The sequence below is a fragment of the Azolla caroliniana genome, unplaced genomic scaffold, assembly GCF_043228905.1.
Source record: "Azolla caroliniana isolate FFs.n. ecotype wild unplaced genomic scaffold, voAzoCaro1.0.p SCAF_1, whole genome shotgun sequence".
NCBI lineage: Eukaryota > Viridiplantae > Streptophyta > Polypodiopsida > Salviniales > Salviniaceae > Azolla > Azolla caroliniana.
Window position 1 is genome coordinate 8,618,376 of NW_028230436.1, and position 18,920 is coordinate 8,637,295.

General features: G+C 36.5%; 1 protein-coding gene and 1 long non-coding RNA gene across 3 annotated transcripts; both read left to right on the forward strand.

Moving 5' to 3' along the window:
* Positions 1–1,103: 1,103 nt before the first annotated feature.
* Positions 1,104–16,921, forward strand: LOC147868830 (putative protein transport Sec1a). 2 transcript variants are annotated; one of them, XM_087323860.1, is made up of 21 exons: positions 1,104–1,327; positions 1,848–1,903; positions 3,695–3,776; positions 7,249–7,327; positions 7,775–7,825; positions 7,909–8,005; positions 8,093–8,125; positions 8,222–8,350; positions 8,441–8,635; positions 8,727–8,810; positions 8,914–9,009; positions 9,097–9,173; positions 10,822–10,918; positions 14,306–14,431; positions 14,522–14,617; positions 14,886–14,999; positions 15,078–15,152; positions 15,233–15,444; positions 15,602–15,692; positions 16,330–16,419; positions 16,507–16,921. In XM_087323860.1, the coding sequence occupies exons 1-21, from the start codon at positions 1,252–1,254 to the stop codon at positions 16,555–16,557; spliced, it is 2,007 nt and encodes a 668-aa protein (XP_087179986.1). In that variant the 5' UTR covers positions 1,104–1,251; the 3' UTR covers positions 16,558–16,921. The 2 variants fall into 2 exon arrangements, with proteins under 2 accessions (XP_087179986.1, XP_087179989.1); XM_087323863.1 differs by lacking the exon at positions 1,104–1,327 and adding an exon at positions 2,278–2,399 and having other exon boundaries at positions 1,863–1,903.
* LOC147868831 (uncharacterized) lies at positions 12,281–13,385 on the forward strand. The gene is made up of 2 exons (XR_015530155.1): positions 12,281–12,926; positions 12,961–13,385. It is a non-coding gene; the product is annotated as an uncharacterized LOC147868831 (long non-coding RNA).
* Positions 16,922–18,920: the final 1,999 nt, after the last annotated feature.

The following is an 18,920-nucleotide window of genomic DNA, read 5'->3' on the forward strand; positions in this document are numbered from 1 at the left end:
AATATACGTTTTCTTTGTGATAATACATGTGCCCTTGAGCACCTTGATTGACTCGTTACTTGCTCAATCAAGCAACATCCATTTATGAGTTGTCGGGTTGTGGTTGCTCTATAACTTATTCGCATGGCCATGGTCTTCTAAAGAAGTTTAGTACCCGCCTTTGCACATGCCTTGTTGGGCTTCTACCTCAAGAAGAAATAATCTGAGTTCATGACTCGAGAGAATGGTCCAAATCCATCTTCAATGAGGCAATGGAAGAGCCCTTAGATGTCATAGTAAATTGAGCAACGACATAGAAAGTTTTCGTGAAATCCTAGCTCTGTATGGCATGAAACCATGTTCTATATTAAAGAGGGACATCCTTATACTCGCATATCTTTATCTACCGATTGAGATGACCAAAACATTCGATGGTAGATCATATGATTACATTTAAGAGTAATTATGGAAGAAAGTCCACCACCTCCTATCACGTTATGCTCTTGGAAACATGTGTTCAACCTATAGAGATATTGGAGCTACAAAGAGCATATAAATACATTACAAAAAGCCAAGAATATGGCAAATCATAGATTATCACATCATTGCTTGGAATGTTGGATGTAAACTACGGGAAGAATCAAGCGAGAACAAAATTCTTTCATTCGGTTCAAAGGAAGGAGATACACATCAAGAAAGCTTTTGTACTTTAGGTCGTGTGGGTCAATATTGGCCTCTCTATGGACGGTAAAAATATCTATCTATCTATCCATCCATCCATCCAATCATCCATCCCATTAGAGATATCAATAAGATTCGGAAATGACAGTCCAAACATGGGGAATCTTGTGTAGAATGTGTGTATGTATGGACATGTATGTGTGTGTGTGTGGGGGGGGGGGCATTTGTGGGTAAATTTGGTAATATGTGTATGTATTTGTTTAGGAGAAAGACACACATATACATATGATATACATACATACACACACATATACATATGATATACATACATAGATGTATGCATGCATAGAGACATACACACATATCATACATACATAACGCTCAGAGAGTGCGCTCAATTCCATAAGCAGTCAGAGGTACTCATCATCTTCGCCTTCGTCTTCGTCTTCGTTTCTCTGAGTATTCCTCCTCCTCCAACGGAACGTCATACCTGCAGATCTTTCATTTCCTTTACTCCTCGCGTTTCCTTTCTCGTCGCCGTCTTCTTCTTGTTCTTCAAGATCAGCATTCATATCATCCTTTCTGCGATTCATGGCGGATTCTGACGGTTCTTCGTCTTCTTCATACCAGAACGGCTACAAGTCTTTCCGCCAAGCTAGTCGGGAACGTGAGTTTCTATAATGATTAAAACAATTTCTTTATTTTTCAGATCACACACACAAAAACACACGTAACATAGAGATACAATTTCTCATTTCTCAGCTAGCATACATACACACAGAAATGACTTCCTTTTAGAACTTCTTTTGCGGTGTCTTTCATCCTAACTTCATACATCGCAGTTGGACCTAATTCGTAAACATATTGTTCAATTTTTTTTTTGCATTTCCTCTTTTATTTTACTGTAACTCATCCGTCACAGTTTGACTGATTCATCAACACGTTTTCTTGGGTAGTTTTGCAATTTTTCTTCTACTTTTTTATCCCATTTTCATCCATCATAGGTTGACCAGATTCATTATCGTCTTTTCATGTATCAATTGTGTATTTTTTGCCTTTCTATTATCTTTCTAATTCATAAGCATCCTTTTTTTTCTCTTTCTTGCTTCACATTTTTATCCTATTTCTAGTTTGATATTGTTTTTCAAAACATTTCTCGTTTTTCTTATACTACTGTTTTTATGCAGGCCTACTTCACGAGATGCTGAGGGCAGCAAGATCGAAGGATTCTTCTGATTGGAAGGTAGGCTACACATGCCATGCACAATTTATGTCCATAAAAGTTATGGAAAAAAAATGTTAGCTTATGTCCATAGAAGTTATGTTAAGAAAATAGCAGTTCATGTTTATAGAAGCAATTAAAAGAAAAGCTTAGCCTTATGAGAAGGTTTTGTAGGCATAAATAAAATTGTGAAGGAATAAATATACATGATGATGGAATTTGATCTCGTGAAGATATATGCTAACTTATGCTCTCCTATGTCCACTGAAGTAATGGAAAGAAAAGGTTTGACTCAAAGAAGATCTTTTTATAGAGAATACTAATATTTACCTGAAATTAATTATACCATTGAAAAAGATGAAGAAATTTGATTGAAGGATTCTTCTGATTGAAAGGCAGGGCAAAGATCCACCTTAGTTGGATACAACTGAAAATTTGGAAGAAACAAGGATTTCATTGAAGGGGTACTCTGATTGAAAGTTAATCCAATATGATGCTCAGCATTCTCAACTTTGAGGTGGGATGTTAGCCTTTAGGAAAAGAGAACTGTCAATCATACAAGATCCCTCTATAGAGACTCTTCCTTGTAATGCAAAATAGAAAATCAAAAGAGCTTTATGATGTTTTATAGTGCCTCATCGAAAAAAAGAACCTGATGTTTTGGTTGTTGTGGGTCAAAATGTCGACGTACACTTTAAGAAGATTGGAGCATCACGTAACCTGATTCATATACAGGAGTATTACGTTTTGAAGCCTCTTGAAGAAATCATCATTGTGATGGTTAATAACATCGAAAAATGTTGTATTGAAAACTTATTTTGCCTGAGGTGTTAAATGTCTTCTGCTTTTATGACATTATTTATTTATTTACTTGCTTCACGGGAACTTTTGAATTCAGGCAAGAGAACATTGCATGGCCAGTGTGAATGGCTAAGAGTTGATGGTGCCTAAACGGGAGGAGCTAGGCTGATATGCTCCTAGTTCAGCTATCATTGGGGGAAATGTGTGCGTGTGTAATTGTGAAGTAGTGCCTCAAATAGTCAGTTTAGACTAGGCCCTATATAAAGTCACCTAAAAGTTATATGTGAGTAGGTAAGATAATCTTTTGAAGAGGTGCTCTTGGTAGAATGAGCTTGAGTTGCCTTAACTCAAAATTCAGTTTTAGAGCTAATGGAGAGAGATTACCAAAGCTGACTTGCTCCCTTCTCTATTTGCTCAGTGGAGAGTACCTTGGAAACTCTTCTCATGGGTTTGAGTTGCTGAAATAGGCTTAAAATGCTTGCTGTTTTATAGGTTTTGGTCTTTATCTTGTTTTACCCTCTGTTACTAATTATCAACAAAGAAAACTGATAGGTCTGCCTTTCTTGGAGCCAGCATGGTGTCAACTTCCTTGTTTAGAAGCAATTTAGCTTCTTGGATGTGAAATGAAGTTCAATAGGTACACAATCTTAAGGTGTTTCTCCGTTTAGAAAGACTTTTTTGGTGGTGAAATTGTTACTAGTGGTTTATTCTGTGGTTTAGCATGTCTTGAAATTCCACAGGCTGATTTCAATGTACTACACCTTCATATAAGCAGGAAAATAATATCATATTAAATATATGTGGGTTGAGTTTTTTTATTTGGCATTTTCTGTATTATGATTATATTATTTAATACGACTTTTAAGTGCCAATATGGAAGGATATTAAGTGATCTAACATATGACTTGATCTATTAGTTGCTAAACCAATGTTAAATAAGTTGATAATTCAATGTACTATCTTCTCATGATATGTTATTATCAGATTGAAGTAAGTATTCCTACTTCACAGGTTCTTATTATGGATGAGGTGACTGTGAAAGTGATGTCTTATTCTTGCAAGATGGCAGATATAACAGATGAAGGCATCTCATGTAAGCTGGTGATTTGTTGCTTCACAATAAATTTAAGTTAACAAATTGAAAAATATAGCGAGCTCAGTTGTGTGTTTATAAATATGGTGGTTAACTATGCGATTATGATAATCCTGTATCACGTTTGTGGGGAAATGCAAACACCTTGTGCCAGGATACAAACAAATTAACAATCCATCTTTTTGGCCAGAAAAAAATTATTTATACAGTCAGGGAAGTATGTTTCAGAAATGTTTTCAAACATATTGCCATATTTAGTCTAGAATTTACTAATATATAAATGTAAAATATCTAAACTTTTATTTAGCTATGAAATAAAAAGAAATGTCTCTATGGCACTTTGTAAATTCTAATAACATAAATGAATTTCTGAAATTTCAAGACAATTTTTAAGTGATGTGAAATATACAGCTGAAAGTTGAAATGACTGAATTAAAGAGTTCACGCTCCAATAGAAAAGTAATGGAATGGATTTCCTAACTTTGGGCAACTCAACCAAATCCCAAGTATCATTTTCATTCAAAGCACTCGTATTCTTGCATTGCCAGCTCCCACTTGCTTTTGTGCTCTCTAAAAGTAGAGGCTCACCCTCATCAGTCAACATGATATATTGCAATGACAGATTGAAGCTCTGTACATGCCTTCCAACTCTTGTAGACCTTCTGGTTCAACGATCTACATTCTCAGGCACAGGGTCTAAATCAAGAGGAACCATGACATCATCATTTTAGATATTGCCTCTCTAAAAGTGGAGGCCCATCCTCATCAGTCAACATGATATATTGCAATGACAGATCAAAGCTCTATACATGCCTTCCAACTCTTGTAGACCTTCTGGCTCAATGATCTACATTCTCAGGTGCAGGTTCTAAATCAGGAGGAACCATGAGATCATCATTTTAGAGCTGCTGTCGATCATTTACAGCCCTATTTTCATCATACGATATAGGCTACTCATTGTCATCAAGGGCATTCAATGGTTGTCCAACATATTCTGGCACAATTACAACATGCTCAAAGTTATTTTCAGCTCTTTGTGGTGCATCCTGGGACATGTTTTCAACACTTATGGGTGGATGTACATGCTGAAAATTTGACTCTTTTATAGTCACCTTTTGAGGCTACATTATCTTTAAGTCGCTTTGCCTAATTAAAAACTTCCTAGCTGTGTGCTACTTTCATAAACTGACGTAACCAAATTCTGTAATCCATTTCACCTTCATCACCACATACCATAAAGTGCCTTTGATGGACTTAGCATCATGCCTATTTCTTAAGTCTTGCTTGATTTGCATAAAAAAATGACAATCAATGCATAGTTGGTCATGTGAAGCATTTGCGAGAGCAAATGCCTTCGGATGCTACTTTTAGTGCTATGTGAAGAGATTGATTGCAAAGATGAATCAGAGTTTATAGCCTCTTCCCAAATCTTGCAAGAAAGATAAGTTGTGGATAACATGCATCTCACTTTCTCTCACAGTCTTGTACGTTCAGCCACACCATAACAAGAGGGTGTACAGAGAACTATCAGCTCCTTCGTAATACCATGAGAATCACAAAATTTCTGGAATTTAGTGTTTGTGAATTCCCCACCATTGTCAGTTTGCAGACATTTCAAATTTCTACCTACCTGAATGTTCACAAATGCATGAAGTTTTTGAAAGGCTGGAAGGCTGTCTATCACATCTATTTTTCAACAAGTAAATCCAAAGTTTTCTAGGGAAATCATCAACATATGAGAAGGTAAAAAGTATGATACATACATCATAATGAAGAAGGCCAATGAGATTCTACTTGTGAGACATGTTAGAATAGTAAAGAACTCTTTACTTGCTTTCCATATTGACAATCATTACAAAAGTTTTTTGTGCTCTTTTTGGCTCATATGGCTGCTTTATAGTGTATCTCTTCAACAAAAAACTTTACGACAAAGCTTTTCCAATGAAAACAATAGAGATTGCCTTCTTTTCTGCCATCTACAACCAGATCCATTTTTAAGAATAACCACTGAATGCAATACTATATCCATGCATATCTAGCTTTCTGGTAGATAAAAGTCTTTTCTTGATGTAGGTACATATGTGGTGACATCATGCAATGCAAGCTCTTGGCTATGTGCAAGGTCAAATGCACAATACCAATTCCACCAATAATGGGCATGATTATTGTTGAGAAAAATGTTTCCATAAGTGCCTGCATGAAATGATGAAAAAGTTCCTTTATAGGAGGCACATGAAAGGATGCACTTGAATCCACAATCCAAGTGTATGTGAGAGCATCTTGTATGGTCAATAGTAGATCAATGGCATCACCCTTGTTGATTTTCATGCCTTAAGCATGGATACCAAAGGCATCATCAGATGAAGTGGCACAAAGCATGTCTTTTTATAACAGTGGAGACGATAGTAGTCTTCTCCTTGCCTTTGGAGTTGTTTTTTCATTCATTTGGATTGTTCTCCTTCTTGCTATTGTTCTTCTTCTTTCTTTCTTGCTCCTGTTTGTATTACCTACAATGTGGATTATTGTGGCCATTCGTGCCACACTAATAGCATGTTACATCAGACTACTTACCCTTGCTTTTGCTCCTGTTTCTCTGCTTACATTTCTCTTCTTCTGATCATATGAGAGATTCGTTTCACCACTTGCTTTTCGCCTGAATTTTCGTTTAGGGCTGACCCCCTAACATCATCAAATGTAAGATTGAGGCTATTTGATAATGAGATGACCAAGCATCAAACCACCCCCATAAGCAAGAAAATGGTCTTCACTTTGCCATCGATGGGAAATAGAATGGAATCTTGCAACTAGGATGATGTAATTGTAAGATGCCAAAGAGAGGCTAGCATCTGCTTAACATACCAACAATGAATATCTCACTGTTCTGCCAGCTGTTTGGATGACATAAGTACCAATTCTGAATACATTTTGCTTTGTAAGTATCAAGTCTGTTAGATACACAAGTCACTGATTGGAATAGTCTTTTTGTTGCAATTGGATCTGCTCCCATCTCAGCCCTGGTTATATAGGGCATGCTGCTTAATTATCACGCGGGAAATCATCAATATGAAATGTGTCCTATGAAGGTTTGGTCCCCAAGTTTGCATCCTATAGGGAAATGTCAGTATTACAAGTGTGTCAAATAATCAAAATTTTATTCATGTTTCTTAAAAGTGTATTATATCCTGAAAAATGTGAAGTGAAAGTCTATTGAGATTTCCATTACCTAAGCATATTAAAATGAAGTTTAGATAGACTAATAATTCTGTCTTTAAAAGATGTCTAACATAGGCTGGTCTAATATTGATTGAGACCATTGACAAGAGAGGGATGTCTAGTAGTGCATCAGAGAGAGGAGGAAATGCTTGTTCTTAGAGGGAGATGTTAATTAATGTTTTCAAAAGGTCAGAGAGACCTTTGATGCAGACTTTGTTACATCTACGTTTTATATAGAGAGATTTTGCTATGTCTGTAGTGGTAGAGGATTTAAACAAACGTAGACAACCATTACCTGCGTTTGATGCTGTATACTTCATTCAGCCTAAAAGAGAAAGGTAATATCTTGATTTTATTTATATGACATGTATGCATATTAAAACTTCCTTGGCTGTTTATGAAGGTTCCATATAATATGCTTATAATCCAAAAGGTTCTTCTTGTTGCACATTTTATTGCTATTTTTTTCTCATTACCCAAATTGACATTATGAATATAACTTAAGATGTGTGAACAAAAATAACTGAACTTGAAGATTTTGGAGAGAGATGTTGACGATGATGATGTAGGCTCTACACAGGAGACAGAAAGACTTAACATATTATGTCCATGTTCTATATTCTAGAAGTACTTATAAAATGTAAACATTTCTAGTTGGAATTTTGCATGGTTTAAAGAATATATTTCGTAGTTCAGTGATACTACTGTGTTTTTACCTGCAAGAATTTGCATGTTTTGGACATTGCTGAATGATCCCAGATTAATGGAAGCATATTATTCTCTAGTGTGCAGAAGCTCAAGACGGACTTGTCTGGAAAGAGTCCACTTTACAGAAAGTAAGATTGGAGACATAATACCTTTAATGAGATCTGAAATGTCCCAGATAGAAAAGTGAATAAATTTATTTATTTTATTACAGGGCACATGTGTTTTTTAGCTCTCCAGTATCCAGGGATGTGCTTCAGACAATCAAAAGTGATAGTGCAGTTCTTTCTCGAATCGCCAATCTACAAGAGGTTAGTTATTAAAGAAAAATTTCAGTGAAGTGAAGATTTATGAGTGAATAAAAGTGCATAATTCTGTTTCTCTTTGTGCAAAACCAGGTAAACTTGGAATACTTGACAATTGATTCTCAGGTAATAGCTGACTCTATATCCTGACAAATGAAACTATTAGGACGAGGGTATATGACATGATCAAACAAAATTTCAAGTTTTATTGTGACTCTGCAGGCATTTTCAACCGACACCCCAAGAGCTTTAGAACAACTTTTTGGGGAGCATAGTGAGGGTAGCCAAATTTATGATGAATGTCTTGGGACAATTGCGACTCGACTTGGAACTGTCTTTGCATCATTAAAGGTTTGTCAATTTCTGATTTACATTCTGTCCTTTGTTTATTTCTGTCAGTTAAATTGTTTTTTTTGACTAATGTTCGGTCAAATGATATAGGAATTTCCAATAGTTAGGTTCAGGGCTGCACGATCAGCAGTAGATACAAATACTCCAACTACTTTTAGAGATCTTGTACCAACAAAGTTAGCAGCAGCTCTTTGGGATAAACTTCAAAGATACAAGAACACTTTGCCTCAATACCCAGATGTAGAAACTTGTGAACTTTTGATTGTTGATCGCTCAGTTGATCCGGTGTGTTCTAACTTCTGAGTAATATATGCACATATATTGGATGAATCTAAGGTTTTCAATGTATTCGTTGATTGTTTTGTCTGATTGGCAGATTGCACCCATTATCCATGAGTGGACTTATGATGCCATGTGCCATGATTTACTAAATATGGAAGGGAACAAGTACGTGTATGAGGTAGAAAAGAAATTTATTTATTTATTTTTGCTATTCCTATTTCTGGTCTCAGTGAAGGTGGATTTACTCCTTTGATTTAACATTTTTAACTCTCTGAGCTCAGGTTACAACAAATGCAGGGAGGACTGACCGGAAGGAAGTTTTACTTCAAGAACATGATCCTGTCTGGGTTGAGTTACGGCATCTTCATATTGCTGCTGTAAGGATGGAACTTCAATAGTTTATAAATAGTTGGGTTCTTTATGAAACTTAAAACTAAAACCCAGTTCATGTTGTGGAACTACAGGTTAATAAGAAGCTTGATGAAAAAATGGGAAATTTGAAGGAAAAGAATAAGGCTGCTCAATTAAAACTTGGGGCCAAGTATGCAGCCATCTTCCTTTTTTTGTTTTATGCCCTCGAATAACAATTACGAAAAGATCAGTTTCTTGTTTAGTCTGTTATAGCTAGAAAAGTGACACATTTTCTTATGCAAATTTGAAGATTGGGTTCCTATTAGTGAGTAGATAATAAGCCATTTCAAGTTGCAACAAATGGGGAAATTTGCGTTCATTGGATGGAAATTCACGTGTGGCAGTTACAAGGATGTTTAAGAATGGATCGAGACTAGACTGGAACAGCTCTCATAGTTTTTTAATATGTGGCTTGTGACAAATGGATTTTCAAACAAGTTTCAGGAGTTGTGTGGTGCTGTTCAGGATTTTCCTTCCATTTCATGCTAAATCCATCCAGATTCCATGCACAGACACTAAAATTTCCCATTATTTGCTAATTGTAGACATACTGGAAGGTGTTTAAGTGTCAACTTCCCCAGGACGAGTTTCAGTACAGGAAATTTTGGATATTGTTGACATAAATTCTGATGTGGAAGGCTGAATTGCCAAGGATATTATTTTTTGGAGTTTGGTGATTGTTCTTAGTGTTGTTTGACCAGGCTTTTAGCTTGTAACTCTCTTAACATTACTTAGATGACCACTAGATGTAACCCTTTTCACCTTTATTAGCGATAATTAAGGCATCTTGAGATCTGATATGAATAATATTGATGATGGGCACTAGGATGAACACAGCTGATGCCTAGTAATATATACACAGAGATTAATCATAGGCCTTATATTCAAAAAACTGAGATTTGAGCCCTTCCATATCTTAAGGCACGCAGATGAATCATAGGCCTTACATTTAAAAAACCACTCCTTTTGTGCAACGGAGACTTGACCCCTACCATAATCTCAAACGGCGGGGCTACCAGATACTAATCTCATGCACGCAGTGGGAGTACGAGTTGTAGGTATAATCAAAGTGTAATCTCTAGCTACACGGAACTCAAACATGCAAGTGGTCGTTGATGATGTGCAGGCTTCATGACTTTGTTGGAAGATTCCAGATATAGAAGTTGAATACGGAGGATTAGGACTAATCTACAAGGGTATATAACATTGAAGATCAGGCAGTCTAGCAAGCTAAACTGATGAATACAGCAAATGATGATATGCCAAAGAGAAGGATTAGGACTAGAAAATGGTATGTTAATGATCCATGGGACCAATAATTGTCACCAATGATCTGTGGTATAACAAAAAGCAAAGGCTGAAATGAAAAACTAAGTTTATTTCCTTATTTCGCTGCTTGGATCTTGCATTTGTTTGCGTCTGTGGTCGAGTAGATGAGCAAAGAGAATTCCAAGAATTGTTAGCAATGGTTCCATCCTGGTTATGACAGTCTTGTAGGAATTCCTGATACTCATGTCTGATGTTCTCAACATCGGTTATTCCAAGAGGGCGGAAAATAGACACATGTGGTGTTTCATGTGTGCCAGTGCCAATAGGTATTGCCTCCTAGTTGGGAATACATATTGTGTGTGTTGTTTGTTATTGACATTGTTCTTGGACTTCTAGAAATATGTACACTGGTTTTCCAATTTATTGTTGAATTTGTTTATAGCAGCTCTTGCTGTAATATTTTTGTTTAACAGTTAGAAGCTGATTCCTATAAAATTGGTTGACTACAGGGATGGACAGGAACTTTCAACTCGGGACATGCAAAAAATGGTGCAAGCATTGCCACAATATCGCGATCAAATTGAAAAATTGAGTCTGCATATTGATGTAAAACAACCGTCTAACATCATAATTTCTTTCATTTAGCTAACTTAGTGTTTATTCAGCATTATACTGATAATAGTTGTTCTTACAATAGATTAAGTCAGAAAGAAAGATATATTAACAACTTTTAAGAGGCCAAAATGTCCCATGAGACCAAATGGGAGATTACATCTTAGAATGTTTTATCATCTTTGAAAACAACAAACCAAAACAAATGTAAGTAGATTAGTGGAACTGTCTAAGATACAATAAATTCAACTATCATGACGAGCTTAGATGGACTGAACCTTCTGCATTCAAATAATCTTCAGCATAAGCTGATTGAAGATGAAGTCTCTGATGCAAGGAAAGCACCTTCAAATTTGGGTGATTATGGCCTTAATTTGCTGAAAACAGGATTGATTGGGTTGTGGCCTCGATGCATGACACATTGCTACTTCCCAATCTGTTGTAACTCTTGTAGCATGAAGTAAAGTTTTGGTGATGCTGCCAAATAAAGTTTTGATGGTTCTTTGCTGATAAGGTTTTGTAGCTATATCATTATCCATCAACAAAATAATCTGGGAGGAGATAAGAGCACCCCCAATCATCACTGAGGCATTATTCCAGCCAGTCTCCGATATCAAAACGACTAGCTGAACACAGAAATAATCCTTGTTCATGTGCTGAAACGCAAAATTGTTCAAGCCACATGGCATAATCATAAATGCGCCACCCCTGTTCCAAAATAGCTTGGACTGTCCCGATCTAAACACAATCAAATTGGAAAAGAATACGGTAATCCAAACTGATATTATCAACTTGGATAATGAAAGAACATGGATCAGCCTCACAAAATCTCTTGGTAGGAAGATAGCCCATATTAAGGCACACTTTTTACACACATTGGAGATTGGATTCATCACCTGGCCCTCTTATGTGGACATTGCTCTGCATTGCAACACAATGTGATACGGAAACCGTGAACCTCTTTACATCAGTTAGAAATTGAGGTAGGCAAGTATGCATGCATACCTCTAGAAGAAAGAATTGGCTAATTGTGTCATCAAGGTGTAGGATATGAAGAATACTATTTTTGTCATCGTATTGTTTTTTATGAAATAAGAGGGAGATACGATTGCCTCTGTAACCAAGGCTTTGGCCCATTACACAACATAATGGGATATGAAGACCAACAGTGCCTGGAACTATTCTTGCTAGAACTCAAAAGATACGAGGACAACCATACAAGCTCATCAACAAAGAACAATCAGACACACTTTCTTTAGCCACATCACTCCTACTCATGCTACAATCAAGGTCTACACAGTTGGCTCCCAACTAGGAAATTGCAAAGGGGTTACAATCGGGCAATAGCAATTTATCATTCATGTACGCCATGACCCCATGACTGATAAAGGCCATTATCTTCCTTCATCGCAAGTGTTTCGCTTGCATTGGAGATCTCTCCATTCTCGATAAACCTATGTGAGAGTTTTCTTGAAGGAAATTTTCAATCTATTTGTCTTGAGAATCTTACATCTATAGACCACAATATTCTTTAGTCACGTTTTATTTTATTGACTTTTTTACCTAGTTACATTTATTTTGTTTTGTTCTCAAAGATGAGACAACATTTTAAGATGCAATCTCTTGTTTGGTCTTACAGTCCATTTTGGCCTCTTGAAAAGATGTTATCTTTTGTTCTTTCCATATATCTCTTGATTTATAGCCAGACCAGTCCCAAGCATTGTTGGTTTTCATATTTTGTTACCTTGCAGATGGACCAAAGTATTGTTTCAAGGTGTAGTAGAATCTCCATTTCAGCTTGTAGAAAACACTACAGTGTTCACCTCATTCCGCATCCTGATGTCACAATTTGCAGATCTGTCTTCCCATAGCTTGTGTGCATGTCTACATGTTAACTACTTGAGAGGCCAGGAGCTGCCCTATTGCATTACAGAGTGTGTATCCATGTAAGAGGGCCTAATGATAAATCCATTCTGTGACAAGTCTTAGAAGAGGGCTTATAGTGAGCCCTCTTCTTACCAAGAGGAATTGTGGAGTTGACCCACATTCTTTTATTATTCAATCCACTTTGATCGTGTCTAAGTGTGTACAATCCAAACTATATTGGAATGAAGGTAGTTATTGCATTTCAGCATGCCAACAATCATTGTCTCCCTGTTCTGCCAGCTGTTTTGATGACACATCGCAAATCTTGAGTACCTTAGTTTTGGGAGCCCCCGAATCTGTCGAATGCAAAGTCACTGATAGGAATTATTTTGCAGGCAATCATTGAGACTATAGGCCTCACAAATCTCTTCAGCTATTTGTTCTATAAAGGTATGAAGGCTTGGTCCCCAAGTTTCTACCTTGAAAGAATAGTTGGTGTCACAATGTTTCCAACAGCCAAAGTTTTGGTCCTAGTTCTTGGAACTGTATAGGTAAACATTATCTTTCAAAGGAACTGAGGGCTGCATATCTATGAGAGAGTCAAAAACAGGCATCTCCCTAAGGGTGAAGCAAGGCCCCATAAATATTCTTCCATTGGGGCGATCCAATATGTAATGTTCGTTGGGTAACTTGACACCATATAGGGACAGGGGGATGATTGATGATGATATTTTATCACCCTAGAAGGCCAAAGATACTAAGCTTCAGAGAGATGATCTCCAATGCCATATAGAGACAGGAGGATGATTGACGAGGAGTGCATCTCTGACACCGTAGTGAGACAGGGATGATTGATGATGATATTTTATCATCCTGAGAAGGCCAAAAAAACTGAGCATCTCACATTACGGGATCTTCAACACTGCATAGAGACAGGAGAATGATTGACATTTGGTCTCTATACTCTGACACGGTATAGAAACACGGATGATTGATGATGATATTTTATAGCCAAAAACATCTGAAAGGGCTTTTGCGTCTGTTAAAATACACCTAGGATGCATGCTCACTCTCAATCCCTGGGCCTCAAGAATTTATTGGAGAAGGTTGAGATGCTGATTTTGATGATGAATGAGTCAATCCTTCCAGGAGTTCAAACATTTGGACCACTGCTGTGCTAGATGTACTTAAGCTAGTTCTTAATCACATTCACACTCCCAATTTTCACTTCTCGACTTGCAGACTTCTTTTTTATTGAATTTCTGGTACTTCTACTCTACTCTTGGGTGTACCTAGTCTTTAGGGAGATTCATATATGACATACCAATGATATGTATACTGTGTGTATGACATAGTCTGACACTGTTTTTAGCATTTGTATTGACCTGCATAGTAAGTCCTAAAGTGGCAGCTACATTTTATTTCAAAATCTAATTTGAAGCAGGATGCAAGAGTCAACAGAGATGTTACAGGGCACACTGTTGTTTGTTTATATATTTCCTTTCTTTTCTGCAGATAGCAACTAAGATAAATGCCAAGATTTCAGAATGGTCTTTGCGTGATGTTGGCACACTTGAACAAAACTTGGTATTCGGTGATGCTAGCAGCAAGGAACTAATTAATTTACTAACAACAAATCAGGTGCACAGACTGAATGTGGCTGCTAAAGTTGCTTATATCCACTGCCTTGAAAAGATTCAAACAGATAGTTGATGATGTCTTTATGTGCAGAACATAACAAAAGAATGCAAACTACGTCTTCTCATGATATATGCTGCCTCTCATCCTGAAAAGCTAGAGTCAGCTAAAAGACTCCAGTGGATGAAGGTTTTTATTTATTTTTGATATTGGTTTTATAGATATTTCTAGTAAATTTTGAAAACTCTGATCTAAGATTTTTGCACATGCACCACTGTACAATATGCACACATATGTAGACAAGCATTTTCTACCTTATGTCAATGTCATAGTTCAGCATTGTGCTGCTATATCGTGGTTCGTTGTTTCTGTCTGGTCGAACATCACTTGATTTAGAACGATAGTGGGCATAGATGAGTCTAAATTCATTTTGTCACAAATTCTGTACTTACTGCAGCTGGCAATGCTATCTGAGGATGATATGCGACCTGTTGTAAATATGGAGTATATGGGCGTTTCTGTATCAAAGAAGCAGTCAGCTGGTTTCCATTTGAAAATTGGGGGAAAGAAAGTATGAGTGATCCTTAAAACTTAAAATTTCCTCTTTTAAGTTTTATGGTGAATCTAATATCAATTTATGGCATTGAAGAAACGGGGTATCAGAAAGGAAAGGAATCAGGACGATGAACAGTATGATCTTGCTCGATTTTGTCCTATGATCCAGGTAGAGCAAGCCCCCAATGATTGTTTGTATGCAGGTGAAGTGTGGCATGTTGTAGTTGTAATGGGCATGTCCTTTAACAGGAGGTGATTGAGGATTTAGGAAAGGGAGAACTGTCCAAGGATGAATATCCTTATATGAGAGAACCTACAGCTGCAGTTCTGCGTTCTATGTCATGTGAGAGTGGTTCTGTGAGGACTAACACAAACTCAAGGCCAGCACAGTCCATGAGAACTGCAAAACCTACATCGACATGGGCAACTAGGATAAAGTCTTCTGATGATGGAAACACAAGGTATGCATCCATTCATCCATATATATGTATGGATATATAATCTTCTGATGATGAAAAGCAAGATATATCGATATAAATGTATAAACACAGTTCTTTGGTTCACACTATAAGAATGTACACATCAGCTTCTCAACAGTTGATTCTTGATTTATGACAGTGAGTCAACTTTGAAACATGCTCATAGTGATCCCAGAATAACAGGAAAGCGTATATTTGTTTTTATGATCGGTGGAGCTACACGTTCTGAGGTATTTTGCTGTTCTGCCTATTTGGTGCTTTATATTTCCACTCTTCTGGAAATCTAATTTGCAGTTTTCTAAAAATCTGCATCACCGCTTTCTGACAATATAAACGTGGAGACTGCATTTTTTTACTGTTGCCTATTGAGCAGTTTACCAGTTAGCATTGCAAAAGATATAGATTGGGTTGTAGGTAATCATTTATAGACCTAACAGGGTTGACATTGGCTAGTTGTCCAGGGCATTGTCATAAAAGCATGGATTTAGAAATCTAGATTACAATTTGTGGGAAATCCAATAAGGAGAGGGTCTTTATAATTTTGAAATCTATACAAGCGCTTTCTGAAAATTGATGGTATTGTTATAATTGGTGGATTGTTGTCATAAAAGCATGGATTTAGAAATCTAGATTGCAATTTGTGGGAAATCCAATAAGGAGAGGGTCTTTATAATTTTGAAATCTATACAAGCACTTTCTGAAAATTGATGGTATTGTTATAATTGGTGGATTGCATATTGGGTGTATTGATATGATGAAGTACATACGGTTTATCTCTAAATTAAGGAGAGCATATGCTTATGAATTGTGTAGATAGGGTTGTAGGTAATCATTTTCTAAAACATAACAATATTATATACTTGTCAGTTGCGAGCAGTGCACAAACTTACAGCTAATCTCAAGAGGGAGGTTGTCCTTGGTACCACTAGTCTCGATGAACCTCATGAATATCTTACAGTAAGTATTTGACAAAACTCATGCCTAGCTAAATCAAATCCATGACTGATTCTACTAATCATAAAAGTACCTTCATTTGCCTCGCAGAAACTTAAAGTGCTTAGTGTCCTTGATGAACTTGATCGTCTTGAAATCTGATCTACTTCATCTATGTAATGCACTTCTTTCAAGAAAGACTTCAACTTTTTCGGTTGGACCATCAGCAAAGGGGCACAAGATTTCATGAGAGTGGAGCTTTATATGCTCATCAGTAAATATTTGTTCCCATACCAGCTCACTATGTGAGTAAAAAAGTATTTCATGGGTTGTATTATTTTTGAGAATTGTAGTAGCTTCCTCATAGAGACATAAAAAACAACTGATATAATGCTTCTGGAGTGTGGTACATGAATTGGATCATCCATTTTCGTTGGATTGCTATGTAAAGTATTATTGTTGGCTTAAAATCTGGATAACATTCATTAACAGATAAAGAGATTAATCAAAGGATGCTTTTGTACAACCTGTACATTATTGTTAACGTCACATCTGAATCGTAGATCTTTTGGGTAAAGAATTGCTAGAGATCTTGCCACAATACCTTGATCCTTTTATCTTGGGAGGTGTTTGATATCGTAAGGGTAGATCTTTTGGGTAAAGAGTTGCGAGATATCTTCCTTCATCTTTGGAGGTGTGTTATATCTTAAGGGTGGCAAGGTCTTGATGTCAAGGTCTATTTTATTGAACTACATCACTTGTTTGAGTACCACTTGTATTGTCCCATTTCCTTCCATGCTTCAAATGTTTTATATTTAATTCTTTGAGGTGTCATGATCTGGATCCGGGTTATGCGATACACTATCTAGAATAGTGCTTCTACCATAATTTGAGGTGTGGCCAAATTGAGCACCCCTTTCCCCCATATGTATGTTGATCAGATCGCATTCAATGACCATGTCCATGTCAATTACTACACAAATTGACCTAATTGGATGCTTCATTGGAGCTCAGTACAGATGAAGACTAAATAGTACCCTTCAAAGTATGTCAAGGAAGTGGAAGGACAAGATGTTATAAAAGTTAGCTTTTGAAGCAATGTTCCATTGCAATCAAGAAATCGGGAAAAGAAAACTAAGATGACCTACCGAAAACAGAAAATAAGCGGAAGAGCAAAATAGGCATAGTGAGGGCATCATAGTCACGAGCATGAAGCATGAAGCTCAACCTCTTGAGGTGAGGGTACATCTTAAAGGTAGCATCTTCCAATGACAATTGTGGATGCAGCAAGATGGACTATTGAAATATGAATAATGAAACCAACTTCCAAAAATATAAAGATGTGGAGCACAATTATCTTGATACATTGGCTAAAAAAGGGTATAACACACTCATGCTCTTGTGCACCATTCTCATTGGTATTGTACATAGGAAGTTGAAGGAACTTGAAGCAATGGAGTAGGATCAGCAATTGGGTAGGAAATCACCCGGTATATTCATTAAGTTTGGCAAATCTTACATTATAAGGTTTTAATGAACAATCCTCTGATGGAAAACGTGGAAACCTCTCTATTCGTCCAATTGATGAAGAAAAATCAAAAGATTCATGGTTGATGAGGAAATACTTCTTCAACTCGATCAACTAGGTCTTCTATATTCAATTCATTAAGGACACTACTCCAAGCAGATTATGAGGATGGATGGAAACATCTCCCCCCGAAACATCCTTATGCTCAAGAAGGGGTAGCACACTATAGAAATAGTTGGAATATTAAAGTGTGGGGTCATTAGTCTTTTTCATAGCACCAAAAATACTTCATTGTTAAACTCTCACTAAATTACTTGTTGACTCGTTTGGATACCATCATTGTGGAAATCACCTGCCTATATAGAATTTGACAATTGAAGCACAACTACAAATTGTTTTAATGTGCTTTATCTCCTTGAAAACCTTGATGAACTTCCAATTGGCGAAGTCGCAATGATATATTATGGTTTACTAATGATGTAAAGAAGATTGATCTTTTTTGTTATGTTGGTCTTCATATCTCCACTACATGATACACTCTTATTTTGTTTCAATTTAAAAAAAACAAGACGTTAAGTGCAAATCACAAATGTCATGAATTGGGAGATGTTATGTTTCAATTGATAGACACTAGAGTGGCATAACAATTCTATCCTAACATATGTATACCATGTACTAATGGTTGAATATGTTTATTTGCAAACAATAGATAACGCACATAGGATTAAGATTATTATTATCAAATTTGGTTAAGTCGGGTTAGTGAATCTACATTCTAACAAAGATTCATCAAATAGCAAATTATGCACATGGTAAGTAGTACATATTAGACAAATTATCACACTATTTTATGGGAGGATCCTCATCAATTCACAACAATCCTTTTCATAATGTAAGAATTGTGAATCATTGTTCATTAAGAATCTCATGAACATATGTATGTGTGTGTGTGTGTGTGTGCACGTATTTATATATTATTATAGATTTGTGCGTGGCC

Coding starts and splice junctions, on each gene's coding strand:
- LOC147868830 (XM_087323860.1), top strand. CDS start 1,252: ATGGCGGATTCTGACGGTTCTTCGTCTTCTTCATACCAGAACGGCTAC. Junction 1,904..3,694: donor AGGATTCTTCTGATTGGAAG/GTAGGCTACACA, acceptor CCTACTTCACAG/GTTCTTATTATGGATGAGGT. Junction 7,328..7,774: donor ATTCAGCCTAAAAGAGAAAG/GTAATATCTTGA, acceptor ATTATTCTCTAG/TGTGCAGAAGCTCAAGACGG.